The sequence below is a fragment of the Bemisia tabaci genome, chromosome 3 (assembly GCF_918797505.1).
Source record: "Bemisia tabaci chromosome 3, PGI_BMITA_v3".
Classification (NCBI taxonomy): domain Eukaryota; kingdom Metazoa; phylum Arthropoda; class Insecta; order Hemiptera; family Aleyrodidae; genus Bemisia; species Bemisia tabaci.
In genome coordinates, this window is record NC_092795.1 from 19157881 (window position 1) to 19171181 (window position 13301).

The 13301-nt window shown below is 37.1% G+C and overlaps 1 protein-coding gene across 3 annotated transcripts in view; it reads left to right on the forward strand.

The window, feature by feature from the left end:
- nSyb (neuronal Synaptobrevin) overlaps positions 1-13111 on the forward strand; it is a 29125-nt gene extending 16014 nt beyond the window's left edge. Inside the window, exon 6 of one of the 3 annotated variants that reach the window (XM_019048519.2) lies at positions 10491-13111. In XM_019048519.2, coding sequence (XP_018904064.1) covers positions 10491-10606 — 116 coding nt within the window. In that variant the 3' untranslated portion in view covers positions 10607-13111. Of the gene's footprint in view, positions 1-1008; positions 4745-10490 lie in introns of those variants that run through there. The other 2 variants (XM_019048521.2, XM_019048520.2) reach the window with 2 other exon arrangements.
- The last annotated feature ends 190 nt before the right edge of the window (positions 13112-13301 follow it).

Genomic DNA, 13301 nt, shown 5'->3' on the forward strand with positions numbered 1-13301 from the left:
GCAGTTTTTTGGGTCAGCTTCCCTATCGATAGCATGCGCCTTCATGTTTGAAGAACGCAATTTGGGCGTCTCATGTGGCGAAATACCTGCGGTGACTAGGTTGACTTTTGGTTAAATTCATGTTAATGGAGATTGAATGTAATGATACGTTTACTAAGGGAACCGTGGATGTACACTGTATCTGTGTGCATTATGTCTTTCATCACATTGCATCATATGGTCAATGTTCATTTTTCGTTTATACAAGATTTCCCAGAATTCAACTGCCAGCCTGCGGGAATGTCTTTTGAGGGTCCAAATAAGACTGTTTTCTCCTCATACAGTACTTTAATAGCCCTTCATACACTGAAAAATGCATGGTTCTAGGTACAGCGATATGAGCACGGTAATCATCAAGAGACTGTGCTATAGCAAATACCGTAACTCTGATCGCACTCACCAAGAGGATAGTAAATGCTACCAAATGACTGTTTATCTTAACCCTACAGTATCACTGTGTCAAAATTTGCCATACTTTTTTTCAGTGTTCAGGCGGAATCTGGCTACTTTGGGTGTTCAAAACCGAGCCTGAAACCCGCCCCGCCCCTTCTACTCTCAAATAAAAGGGCATACTTATTTCTTCTGTATTTCTTTCTTTTTTGGCATGAAGGCGGATCTCAGAGATCCTTAAAAAAGCGAAAACTTACCACGAGCTTCTAAAAAAAATTGGTAGGAGGCTCTGTTTCCCCCGTGCTGTAACTGATGAGGTGAGGTCCCTCAACGCCAGTAGCCTGCGTAGCATCGATTTTACGGGTACGTGTAAGTGTGGGTTTGATGGCACTCACTCAAAGACATGCTCCATCTGTTTCCTTCATGTCTTCGCGGCACACTAGGAACTAACGTAACTAGGTGAGACGTGAGCTAACTGTAGAATGAACCCTTGGAATCCCTCACCGTGTAGTGCCCCAAACTGACGTAGCGAGTATCATTAACAGCCAATTCTGTACTTTCTCATTGTTTTGTTGACAGAGAGTTAAGCAGAGGGTCAATAATCCCGAGATGCTCACGAACATCAGCGCATCATGCCAGCATTAATCGCGGCGATTACTTTTTTCGCGGATCCGAAATTTTTCAAGTTCGATTTCGTCTCCATAGATTAAGTGTTATTGAGTAGGTAGGCTCCCATGCTCCATGCTCGGGCCTCCAAGCCGACCGCAACGATGAATATCGAAATTTAGAAATCTCATGGACTATAAACGCATACACTGTCAATAATTTGTTTGCTTCATCCGTGATTTTCACCCGACTACGAATATACATTTACAGGTAGTGATTAGGTTCCTTCTATCGCCGCTTAAATCCGTTAATCTCCCGGAACAAATCTTGCAATGGCTTAGAGATGTCATCTGGAAGCTCTCTCCTCAAAATCTGCGCATCGAATTCAACGTTTTGGCACCAGAGGCGACATCAGCACTGGAACGATTTTAAAAATGCACATCATCAAATCTTACTAGTCAACGATCACCTCACTGTGCGAGGGACTTCTATGATCAAACCGTAACATTTAAAGTCTGAGAGACCCCCCCCCCCCCCCCAACCGTATCATTTCATTTCAACTGATGCGATTGCACAAACGTTTAAGCCTTCAAGAACTATAGGTGCTACTCGTTGATTTTTGTCGGCAATAATCGTCTTAATTAATGTTGCCGCAAATGGATTACATGTATTGCTCCAGGAGATTTAAAAATTACCTAGGGAGAAGAAATTCAGCCTGGCATCTTATCTCATACTTAGTACCCTAACTGTCGGTTCACTGAATGAACATTCAACCCCATTTGAATGTTACTAACTAAAGATAACTCTAATCGCAACAAAAAAAAACAAACAAACAAAAAATCTTTGAAAGGTTCATGACCGTGTTAATTAACTCAAAGACCTAGTCAAAGTTAAATTCTGAAATCTGCAACAATTTTCCTTAACTTCGACAATTTGAACAAGATCAAATTAAAGGCGGTGAACACGTTCACTTTTTAACTCAAAGCGCCTCATTTTGGATGTGAAAAAAAAATTCAATCTTTTTTCACTCTTCTTTCGTTTTTCCTTTCTTATTTTTGCTTCATTTATCATAGTTCAGTTGGCATACTTATTAGTTAAAGTCGGTATCTTCTTTTACTTAGCTTTTATTTGTACTTCACTTACAAATGCTCGTAGATGTTTAAGAACCATCAGATTATTCCTCATCATAAGTCACATTAAAGTGATTTCTGGCTGGTGAATTATTAATGGTATAAAGACATTTTATACTGGCAGCACAATCTATCTACTTGCAAAAAATCATTCAAGATAAATTATACAGTTATTACATCGTCCCATCTTTCTGTGGGCTCATTTCATTTTGAAGCAAGAGTGTTTCCTAATCGTGGTTTGAATAAGGTGCTGCAAAGACCACTGATTCAGTGTTATAGGTTTATGCTTTAATCAACTACATGCATAACATTTTATTCATAAAAAATGGACTGCCTTTAAGACTTATCCACAAAATGTATCTTTGATCTTTGTTTGTATTATTTCTTCATTGATTATTATCCATTTTGAAAAATTCCATCAGCCTATCATTAAAATCTTAAAACTTGGCTTTAACGCCATTTAAGAGAACAGATAAAACATGTAACCAAGTTTCAAAATCAAAAATCAAAATGGCTAGTCTCCTGTCAAGCGCAAGCGCAAATTTAAAATCAACCAGTTCAAATGCGTGGTTGTTTATAGTGTTAGGTGTTTCGTTCGAATTACCTGCGGAGTAAATGACCATTGACGCAGGAGTAAAAAATAAATAAGTTTATTTATGGAATTGGCTTTTAAGAACAAAACTTGCCAGCGTATAAATTGCGGATCTATTGTTCTCAATAATGAGTTTTTTAGTATGTACTTCTTCCTCCAACAAAAAGAGGAATTTTATATTCTTCGGAAATTCAATCAAACAGCACAGTTACCATTCTTTTCCGCTAAAAAGTGGCAAATTGAGGAAATCGTTCCCATTTGGAGTCTGTCTATATCCGATCATTTTTGTTGCCATGTTTTTTAAACGCAGATTCCAAACTGTTTTTGATTTAGGTATATATTCAATGTCTGTTAGGTACTACATGCATGAGTTTATACTGTTATTTATTTAAATTTATTTTAGATTTTTGATTCTTTGTAAAATTTTATTTTTTAAAATTCCGAATTATTTTAGAAGTAAGGAAACTCGGAGGCGTACGCATGGTAACCATACTAAACAAACCCCCTCTCTCCTCCTCTGTAACGCAAAAAAAGAGGGAAAATTAGGGCAGACGAAGAGATGAAAAAGAGAGAAAAGAGGCGTATTTGAGAGGAAGAGGAAAACCTATACGGCGGCTTGAACACACAAAAATTTTGGAGAAGGATTCGAGGAGAGCTATATTTTTAGTTGAGGGGCCCCGCTTAGGTGGGTGTCTTTAACCCCTCCCCCCACCCATAGCAAGCCTAATATTGCGTGCGCCGATGGAGAATACATTTAATCACCAATAACCATGATGACTGGCATGGGGAAAAAAAAAACAATAACTATGTTACCTATCTGATGTAACACAGTATCGCAGGCAAACAAAGGGAGATTCATCTCATGATTTCCTATGCTATTTTTCATTAAAACTGTTGAACCTCTTGGTTTGGTTTGTAGAAGGTTAGGCTTGCAGTTTGATTATACAAGTATGATATCAAAATTCACTGCTTCAGGTACAACAGAATGTTGTAAGTATAGTTGCATTTTTTTTGGCCAAAATTACATTTAGGCAAGGCTGCGCGAGGCGTTACCTGGTTTAGAGATTTCAACGCCTGGTGTTGTAGAATTGAGTTATTTGGGGTTGGTTTCTTCTTTATTTCTTTTCCTCTAAAAAAATTCGATTATAACATTTTATAATATCACTCTATCTCCATATTTGAAAAGGAAAGTATTTCACATTTTAACTTGAAATAACTTCGGAGAGTACTTTTTTGAAGAACTCAAGGAACCAGATAGGTGTAACTTCTAACATTAGTGGAGATGGAAATATATCGTGATTTTGACACAGAGCTTCTATTTCATGGTGTCCATATATTATTTTCCGGACTTTCATTTTCTGGGTGAAATCATTTCAAAATTTTCGTCATCTCCCTTAGGTACCCCAAATACGAATCATCGATTGACTTACACTTAAGTTACTGAAGTTAAGACATTATATTAAGTCAAGAGTATTCATAGAGAACTTTGTGTGACTCTTCTCATTGATTCGCTCTAGAAATTAATAGCAGCTGATCTATGATTATAAGGGAATTATTTTATTTATGAAAATATTTCCTTTCATGAAAATTGTTTGTCAAGTATATTTAAATCATTCTCTTACGTACTATTTATTGACTCGACTGGCGTTAAACGCCAAATAAGAGCTGAAAGGATGTTATACTGAACATCGATACTGGTGTGGAGATGGATGTAGGTAGTCTGTTTTATTGTTGTTTCATAAAGAATCAAGTCTCATTTTCGTTATGGTGTTTTAGTCTCTGTTGCGAATTGCATCAGAACGACTAACTGATTTGAAAACCGAAGTCAAAGTCATTATTATAATCCTGATTACATACTTTTTGATTAGTTAAGTACATTTCTTGTAATAAAATTATATGAACTCTTATTTTGTATAAATGTAAAGAACTCACTACACGTGTTAGTCAAAGAGACTCCATCATAACTATTAAATGAATCTGTTGATTACTCCTGCTTTCATGTTATTTGATATGATGTTAAGCGATCCTCTATCTAGAGAAACCGATTGTTACTCTTATGAGAGAAATTAATTCATAAGCCCCTGTAATTGATATACATGGAGATCAATAGAATTCAACCTGGGGATTACAGATGCTCTGCTCTACGGTTCAGAGTTGGTCATACATAATACCTCTATTGTCAACTCAAATAGATCAACTTGTGATCCATTGGGCAACTAGCACTTTGTGGAAGACACAAAAAAGAGAACAGAATTGCTTCTTTGCTACTGGCTCATAAATAATTACACGTGAAAATAAAGAAGGAGAAACATATAATCTTCACTATAGGGAAAAAGATTATGAGGGTACCTTACTTTTTCAGAAATGAGGACACCTGTTTTCGTATTTTATCTATAAGAAGTCCCAGAGCACAGACAACAAAATTTGAAGATAATGTGCCCATTGGAGGAAAATTTCTCATTCATTTTCCGTTTCCGACAACTCGAGTCTACCAAATCTAGAGCCCTGAAAAACGATTTCCGCCGCGGAAACACAACGGCCGCCTCGAAGGACACACAGTAGCCCGTATGTGTGAGCCTCACGGTCCAATTTCACTGTCAATGTCAAACATAGAATTGAGCGTGTAGTTTCATGAACACACTTTCGCGGTGCATTACCTCCCAACTGAGCTAAAAAGAAACAGTAACAGGTCAGTTTTGACACGGCCTGATTAAACGCCAAGTTCCTGCGTTCGATATTAATATGGATATCGCTTTTCCAAAAAAAAAAAAAAAAAAAAAAAAAAAAAATAGATGACTGTTGCTATCTCATGATCGTCCATTAGTAAATGTTGACTCCTCGAAAGTAAAAATGTCCACCAATCAGCAAGCCAAATAGTAGATAGGGGGCCTCTATTTGCCTTTGATAAAAAATATTGCGGAAAAGAGTATAGCTTGCACCACTACCACGGTGGATGACGCAGCAACCACTGTTTTTCGGAGGGTAATACATGGCGAATCATTCCTAAGAGTTAAAATATCACTCTAAGATGAGAGGGGAGCTATACGAGCCAATAATAGTATTCTGAAGTTCATCTAAAATTGAGGATATTCTCTTTTAGGAATCAGATTCTCATTCAAACTGGACGTAAGGTTGGGACGTTGATTTTTGGGTAGATTTTTTATTTTTTTTTATTTTATTTTTTGCTGATCAGTTGGATTCAATCATCACAACTACAAATAAGATTCTACTCTGAGGAAAATTATCCTGTTAAATGCCGTGACAGGAGTCTTGCTGAATCAACTGGAAATCTTTTATACAAGCCAGGGGACGTCACTAACGTAATAGAAGGAGATTTCTCGTTGTCTCAACGTAAAATTTCTATCACGGCATATTGGACAAGAATTCTTCTTGCCAGAAGAGGAAATTTTACTCGGTGTATGACTACAGTAGCAGACCCGTAGGTCGGTCACTCTACGCTCCGCACTTGGACCTTAAAGTTTCGCTTCGGCATGGTGCTTCCAACTACCTGTCATCATTTCTGTGGACGCTCGTTTCATTTTACGGAGTTTCCGATTGCGCCGAGAAGTTGGCACTCCTCTCTGGTACGTGAAAAGACCTATTTATTGTGCCTGTAGGTGTGATCGTCTCCGATTTTGATGTCTTGATTGTCATCGATGTGTTTAGCCGTGTCGTAGTGACCCCTCGTCCTCGTTTTTCGATAGATTCAATGTGTCGTGTTCGTGTGATGTGGATCGATTTGTAAATCATTACCTGACTGTAATAGTGTAATGTGCCCTTCACTCTTTCTCTTCCTGTAACGATATATCCTGTAAAAAAATATGTCTTCGTCCGCCCTTTCTTCTTACATCTGTCACTCTGCCGTGATACCGAATAGAGCAGTGTCCATCGAATTTTTGAATTTTGAAATCTGTTTTTTTTTCTTCTTAATATTTGACTGATTAAAAGTTGAAAAATCGGTTGACCCGACTGATATATAGAACTCTTTAAAAAAAAAAGGAAGAAAAAATCATCATGTCAAATGTCATTTCTTAACATGAAAAAGACCAGCGTATATATTGATGTTTGGCACGCATTATTTAAATCCTTCCCGATTTTTGAATATCAAATTTGTTTTTTTTACGATACTGGTATAGGTAAACCTGCATGCAACCAGATGATGCCACATATTGCTATTCTGTGTGACATTACGCAAATAATAAATCCTTTTTTTTTACAGACGGAGGTATTTTGCCAACCTGTAAAGTCTTTTTTTTCTTTCTTTCTGAGCGGTTTTCTGATGACCATTGACATTGTGAAAGAAATCAATAAAAATGACTTATTTAATTTTACTCTTTGTTAAAACACAAAAAATTATATTTCTTAAAAAGTTCATTCTTAAGCATACTGCTCTCTTCGGTAAAAGGTGGATCTATCTATGTAAGTACCCAAGTGGCAGAGTTGTGTTTCCCAGGTCTGAAAATACATTCCGAATGAATTATAGAGAGTGCAAAGATTATACTTTGCATTTTACTTCTTTTAGTCTCATATTTCATCTGCTTTTTTCCTGCAACATTTTTCCAGACCAGAGAAAGACATGGGAAACAACATGATGCTACTTGAGTGTTTGAAATTCATGTATTTATCAATATCTCTATACCATTGTAAATATTTCATCCAGATGCCTATAATCACAAAATACACGAACTGCAACGGAAATTAACGATTCGGTAACTACACAGAAAATTCAACGCAAAACGACTGTAAATTCCGTGTCCAGGGAAACACATATAATACAGTTTAAAATATTCAAAATCACGCTACATCGACGCAAAATGAACACTATACAACACGACATTACTTCAATTAGCAATCTACGATAACTCTCTCATTTTTAGAGAACTCGATGGTCACAACGAAACTGAGATCGCATCGCGTATTAGGTACTATTTCCTTTAAAGCGCCCACGAACATTTTGATGTTTTTCTGTTATGAATAAATTATTGAAATTCTTTGAAATCTTCAAAATCCCCCAATAACTAGATACTCAAATTTCACCATAAATTCTCAATTTTCAATGTATGTGAGATATTATGACTTCTTTTCGCCATACCCCCTATCATCTTTTTGGGGGAAGCTGATAATGTGAAATCGCCTTAAAAAACCGCTTTAAAAATGTATTGTCATCAAAAGGAAACTTTATGTTTATTCACTACCTACCTATTTGGCTTTTTTCCTAAGCAGTGTTTCAGGTTTTTGAAAAAAAAAAAGTGTTCTCCTAGATAAACCACAATACACCATGATTTGCTATCTACACAACACCATTCCCGGAATTACACCGGGAAACTAGACACAGTATATTGAGTAGTACTTAAAATGTGTATGTGCTTGGTAGAGACTTAGTAGAACCGATAGAACTAAATTATTAACTTCTCTGCTATTTTCTCCGTTTCTTCCGTGCTTATTTTGCAACATGCCAACAACTATTTTGCCAGCATGCCCCTGATGCCCCGATTCTCTCCGCGGCTAATTTTAATCTGTTTCTTATGAGATTCGATTGCATGCGTAGACTATAATAAGTTCTATTCCAGAACTTACATTATTCCATAAATCCATAGAGAAAGCCTCGTAGGTTTAATTCACTTATGCGCAAGAGGCGCAAAAAGAGATGTGTAATTCGCATGTTTTTGAGTATAAGTGCATGATCTTGACTGAAATTTCCATTCTTTTAGACTTTTTACAGGTTAGAAGTTCTTGGATTAAGAAAAAAATTCGTATTCGAAACCAATACATGATAATCCTCTTATCATCAGGTGTGATCGTTAATGTAACTTTACGATGAAATTGTAAACCCTTAATTTATAATAATCCCGTAACATCATCACCGTAGATTATGATGTAGTTTTTCTTTAAGTAAATGTTTTTTTTTAAGAAAAAAAACATTAATTGTCTTTGCTCACAACACAAAGACAGTGAGCAAAATTGCTTATCAATTTCTGCAGAAGGACGATCACTAAAGTGGCTCACGGGAGATGCCTGCGCCAATGTGCCTTCAACATGTGGAGTATACAACCGTATTTTTTGTAGATTTGCTCAAAGGGTATTTGCCTTACTGCATTCTTCCATAGCGAACTTTGATCAGTTGGTTCTGATTCCAAGTTCACGTGCCCTTCTCTTTAAAAAAAAGGGGGGGGGGGGTGAATAGCGGTTAAATTTTCAAAGCTGTCTTTTAATTTTGGAGAAGGCACATTGAGATTGTCATTACCTTGTATTGACTATTTGACACAGTTCAACTCTTTTAAATTGAGTGTTTGTCATCCTATTTTTAAACTGTTTTGTAGCGATTATGGTCCGGTCTATAGACGCTTAGACATCGGGTGTAATTTCGCAAAACAAGCTCGACGAATGCAAACGGCAGAGTATGATGAACCAGGGCAAATAGTTAGACAGTCTGGACCGAACCTAGAGATCAATAATTTAAAAAATCACAACTATTTATCTACTAATCTATTCGTCTACTAATAAAAATGGAAATTTGTGCTGCCCTGATTCAGACTGATTCAGGTGGATGTCAGCCTGAATCAGTCTGACATCAGCCTGGATCAGTCTAACTCATGGTAGTTTATGAAACATAGTCTGTCGTTAAGCTGACTCACTTTTACTAGCACTGGAAAAAAAAACACATTGGATCTAGAGTCCAGACTCTTAAAAACATCGACAAGAAATGATACTTTTGGCTATAAGAAAGGCTATAAGAAATTGTGTGGAAATTCGTGTGCTTTGTAAATCCTTAAGTTTGTACGGAATCATCTTGATATTTACAAAACGCACATTATATTTTCCTTGACTACATATTTTTTTCATCAATTAAAGTGAGAATAATCCATACAGAGTGTGCTAACATTTCAAAGTCATGAGTTGAAAAACGCTAACTCCACGAGATTAAATATTAGAGCCTAACACAAAGCGGAGCGGCGCGGCGGCGCACTGGCGCCTTCAAACCTAACAGGGATACTTCACGGATTGCGCAATGCGTGGAGTATCCCTGTTAGGTTTGAAGGCGCCAATGCGCGTTGCGCGCTGGCTGCCCGCCCGCCACGCCGCGCCGCGCCGCAGCGTACCACGGCGCTTGAAGCAACTATTTCACACCAGAGGTATTGCACAGTATCATACCAAATTGCAGGCGCTCCAACATGTTAGGAATGGCAGGCATCCTTCAAAAGTACGGAGCTTTCCGCGCAAAATAAATCAAGATACTACGGCCCAAAAAGAGAGCGGTAATCCAAAAACTCACTAAGTCCTAGCGTCCTTAATTAGTAACGTTTAGCATACACTTTATCGCCAGGCTGTTGCTTGGTCGCCATCGGCTATAAAAGGCTATAAGAAATTGTGTTGCCGGCTACAGAAGCTATTGGAAATCTTACAGCCGGCTGTAGGTCTATGGTATTTTGGAACACAGATTCCGATGCCAATTTTTACCAGGGAAGAACCAAGCCTCTTAATTTGAGCGGATTTCCTTTTGATCTCAGCAAAAATCTGATTGAATCAAGAGTATTTTTTCTTGTCAATGTTTTCAAGAGTCTGGACTCTAGATCCAATGTGGTTTTTTTCCAGTGAGGGGCATGTTTAACCAGCCATTGTGACGATTATCCTATTTTTTCCGTGTGGAAGGATTATATTTGTGAGATGTCTAGTGCCTTTCCAGGAGCAACTTTAAAGTGATAATCAATATCCTTGCACTTATCACTTTCCAGATAAATTCATGCCGGACAAACAGGCGCAAGGACAACCACCGGTGATGTACGTGCAAGGACCGCCGCCGCAAGCGCCTCCACAACCCGCGCCGGGGGCCGCAGCTCACACCAACTAACCGACTCACCCCGAACGAAAACCAAGTCTCGTCGAGGAGAAAATCCTCCACTCTCAGCCCTCGAGGGCTCACTCGTTGAATATTGAGATCTCATAATCGGAGTCATTTATTCCATCGGATCCATAGGGTGTATAATCGAAAATTTGTTATCAAGTTATTAGTTTTTAAAATTTCGTTGTTTTTTTTTTGTTTTTTTTTTTTCACAAGAAATTGTATTCCGAGAACTCCTGGTGCGTACTTCTCGCTTCGATCAGTGGCGAGGCTTGAATGATTGATTATCGATATTCCCCCATTGGAAGCAATGGTAAAGTACTATCGATTAATAAGGTGTTCGTTGCAAACACCCTGTATATCGATCCTTATCCATAGATTGAAATGGTAGATCAATCGATACATCGCAAAACACACCACGCCACTGGCTTCGATGCACTCCAAAAGTAGCAGGAGCTTAGTGTGAAGCACGTGATTCTTCGTCCTTCTTTACCTATACCTATGTGAGGATATCGTATTTTAACTTCCGACCGCTGTTTCAGAGTCTGGGTGAAATAAATTGTTGAGCACCCTCGAAATATTTCACAGAAAGCCCCTAGCTATAACTTTAACAGCGAGAGATACAATAAGTACCCTCATTAAGACAGGTATAGGCTCTCCTCAGTGCAAGGGATAGCATTTTTGACATGATTGTTCTCGATTCGAACATTTTGAGACTTACGTCTCAACATTATTAGTATCAGCACAAACGCTGCAAAACGTAAATAATACATTTTAGGAGGATGAATTAAGAAAACGATACTGAAATCATTTTTTTAAAAATAAAAATTAAAAAAACACCGTGCCTTGGCTACAAATTTTTGATTGCAAAATTTAAAATTAAATTAATCTTTTGAACAACTACCATTCAAATTCTTTGGCTTTCCATATCTATCATGACAAATCGTTCCAATGAAAGATTAATTGATCAAGTGATCGATTGATGGATATACTACTTGATTGGTGCCACATGACATAACTGATTACAAATGTTCAATTTTCTGTGGCAAAACTGAATAACACTGTTTACAAAGGTTGCTGCGCAACATTTCAAGGAAACTTAAATGTCTATAATTACCATCTTTTTTTCGAAAACTCTAAATAAAAGGTGGTGATTGACCATGAAAAGTATCCAGAACTAAGCATAGAGAGTTTTACGCCCATTAATTCCGTAGGTCAACGACCACCCCCCACCCCCCTCTATATTTCTTCGGCTAATTTAGGAATCTACCTGACCCTCTTCACATTTTCTCTTTAATTCTATATTTTTAATTTTTGTTTCAATTTACGTGCGCATCTAGAGAACTCGAAACAGAATAAATAATTCGGCTCCTCTTCAGTATTTAACATCGCGCTGTTTTCTGTAGACTGATTCAGACCACGCCACGGAAAGTTATCGTCTTCGCAATAGGAATTAATTTATTTTCATTAGCAACATTAAAATAGGTTATGTCATTGTTATTGTTAATGTTTGAATCCAATTCGACATAATCTGTACCATTAGAAAATTTTCACTGTGATCGCACGTGTTTGATTCAGTCTACTGGCATTCTGTTGAACATTTTTTTCAATGACATTGTTTAGAACTATTTTATTTAAAGGCCTTGGCTCAAATCCCGGAAAAGTTAGCGGCCTGCTTTTAAGCCAACATCTACAGGTTTGCCTCGAGCAGAGGTGCTATAAAAGCTATTAATGTTGAACACTAGTGCTACGTGCGACATATTTGTCAATAATTTCAACACTTAATTGAATCGTCAGTTGAAAGCCCCATGAAATAAAGGTATACTTGAATTTATTTGAGGTTTTCAGCTGACAATAATATGAGACCTTTGAGCTGAAACCCCTCTGAGAGGCTCGTGTCTAGCTGTAGATATTTTAAATTAAAATACGCAAACTTGATAAAATCCTATTTTGATCTCAGAATCTACACCTATTAGAATTTTTTAAAGGTCAATTAGTCAATGTTATTCAATTTTTGTTTCGTCTCTTTATTTTTTGCTACGTAAATATAGAAAATTCTGGCGAGGATTGGTTAGAAATTAGTAATTCACGCTTAAGGGCGAATGATTCTGTAATACGTTCGGACATACACTTTTTGTACTCAACCCTTTCGGGGTATATAGAGGAAAAATGATGAGTAGCAGATTAAACTTATACTACCGTTCATGGAATATTACAATACAGCTCTGCTGATTTTTGAAGATACTGTCGAATACTTCTGAATAAATGATCCCTAACCACCATTTTTCTAATAACCATACATCAGAGTTTCAACGTTTAGGGACGCAGGTAGATTAAAGTGTTTAAAAAGGTAGCGTGTACTCTTCCCACCAATAACAAGTATTATATTTATACTTCTGTAAAAGATATTTTATATCATAGTATAAATATAAATATGTACTTAAAACTATACGTCTGCTTTGTAAAATAAACCTCTCATCAAATCTGTGCTAATATATATACATATGTTTCAAACATTTTGTTTTGGTTTCGTTTCGATCTTCCGTGTAGACCCACCCATTATCAAGATTACTCGGTTTTTTTAACCATTAAATACCCAAGATTTTTTTTAAGGCCAAGTCCCAAGTCGGATCAAATTCACTCGTAATTTTACACATTAATTTTGATAGTTTTTGAAGTATTATTTATGTTATTCCATAGGTTT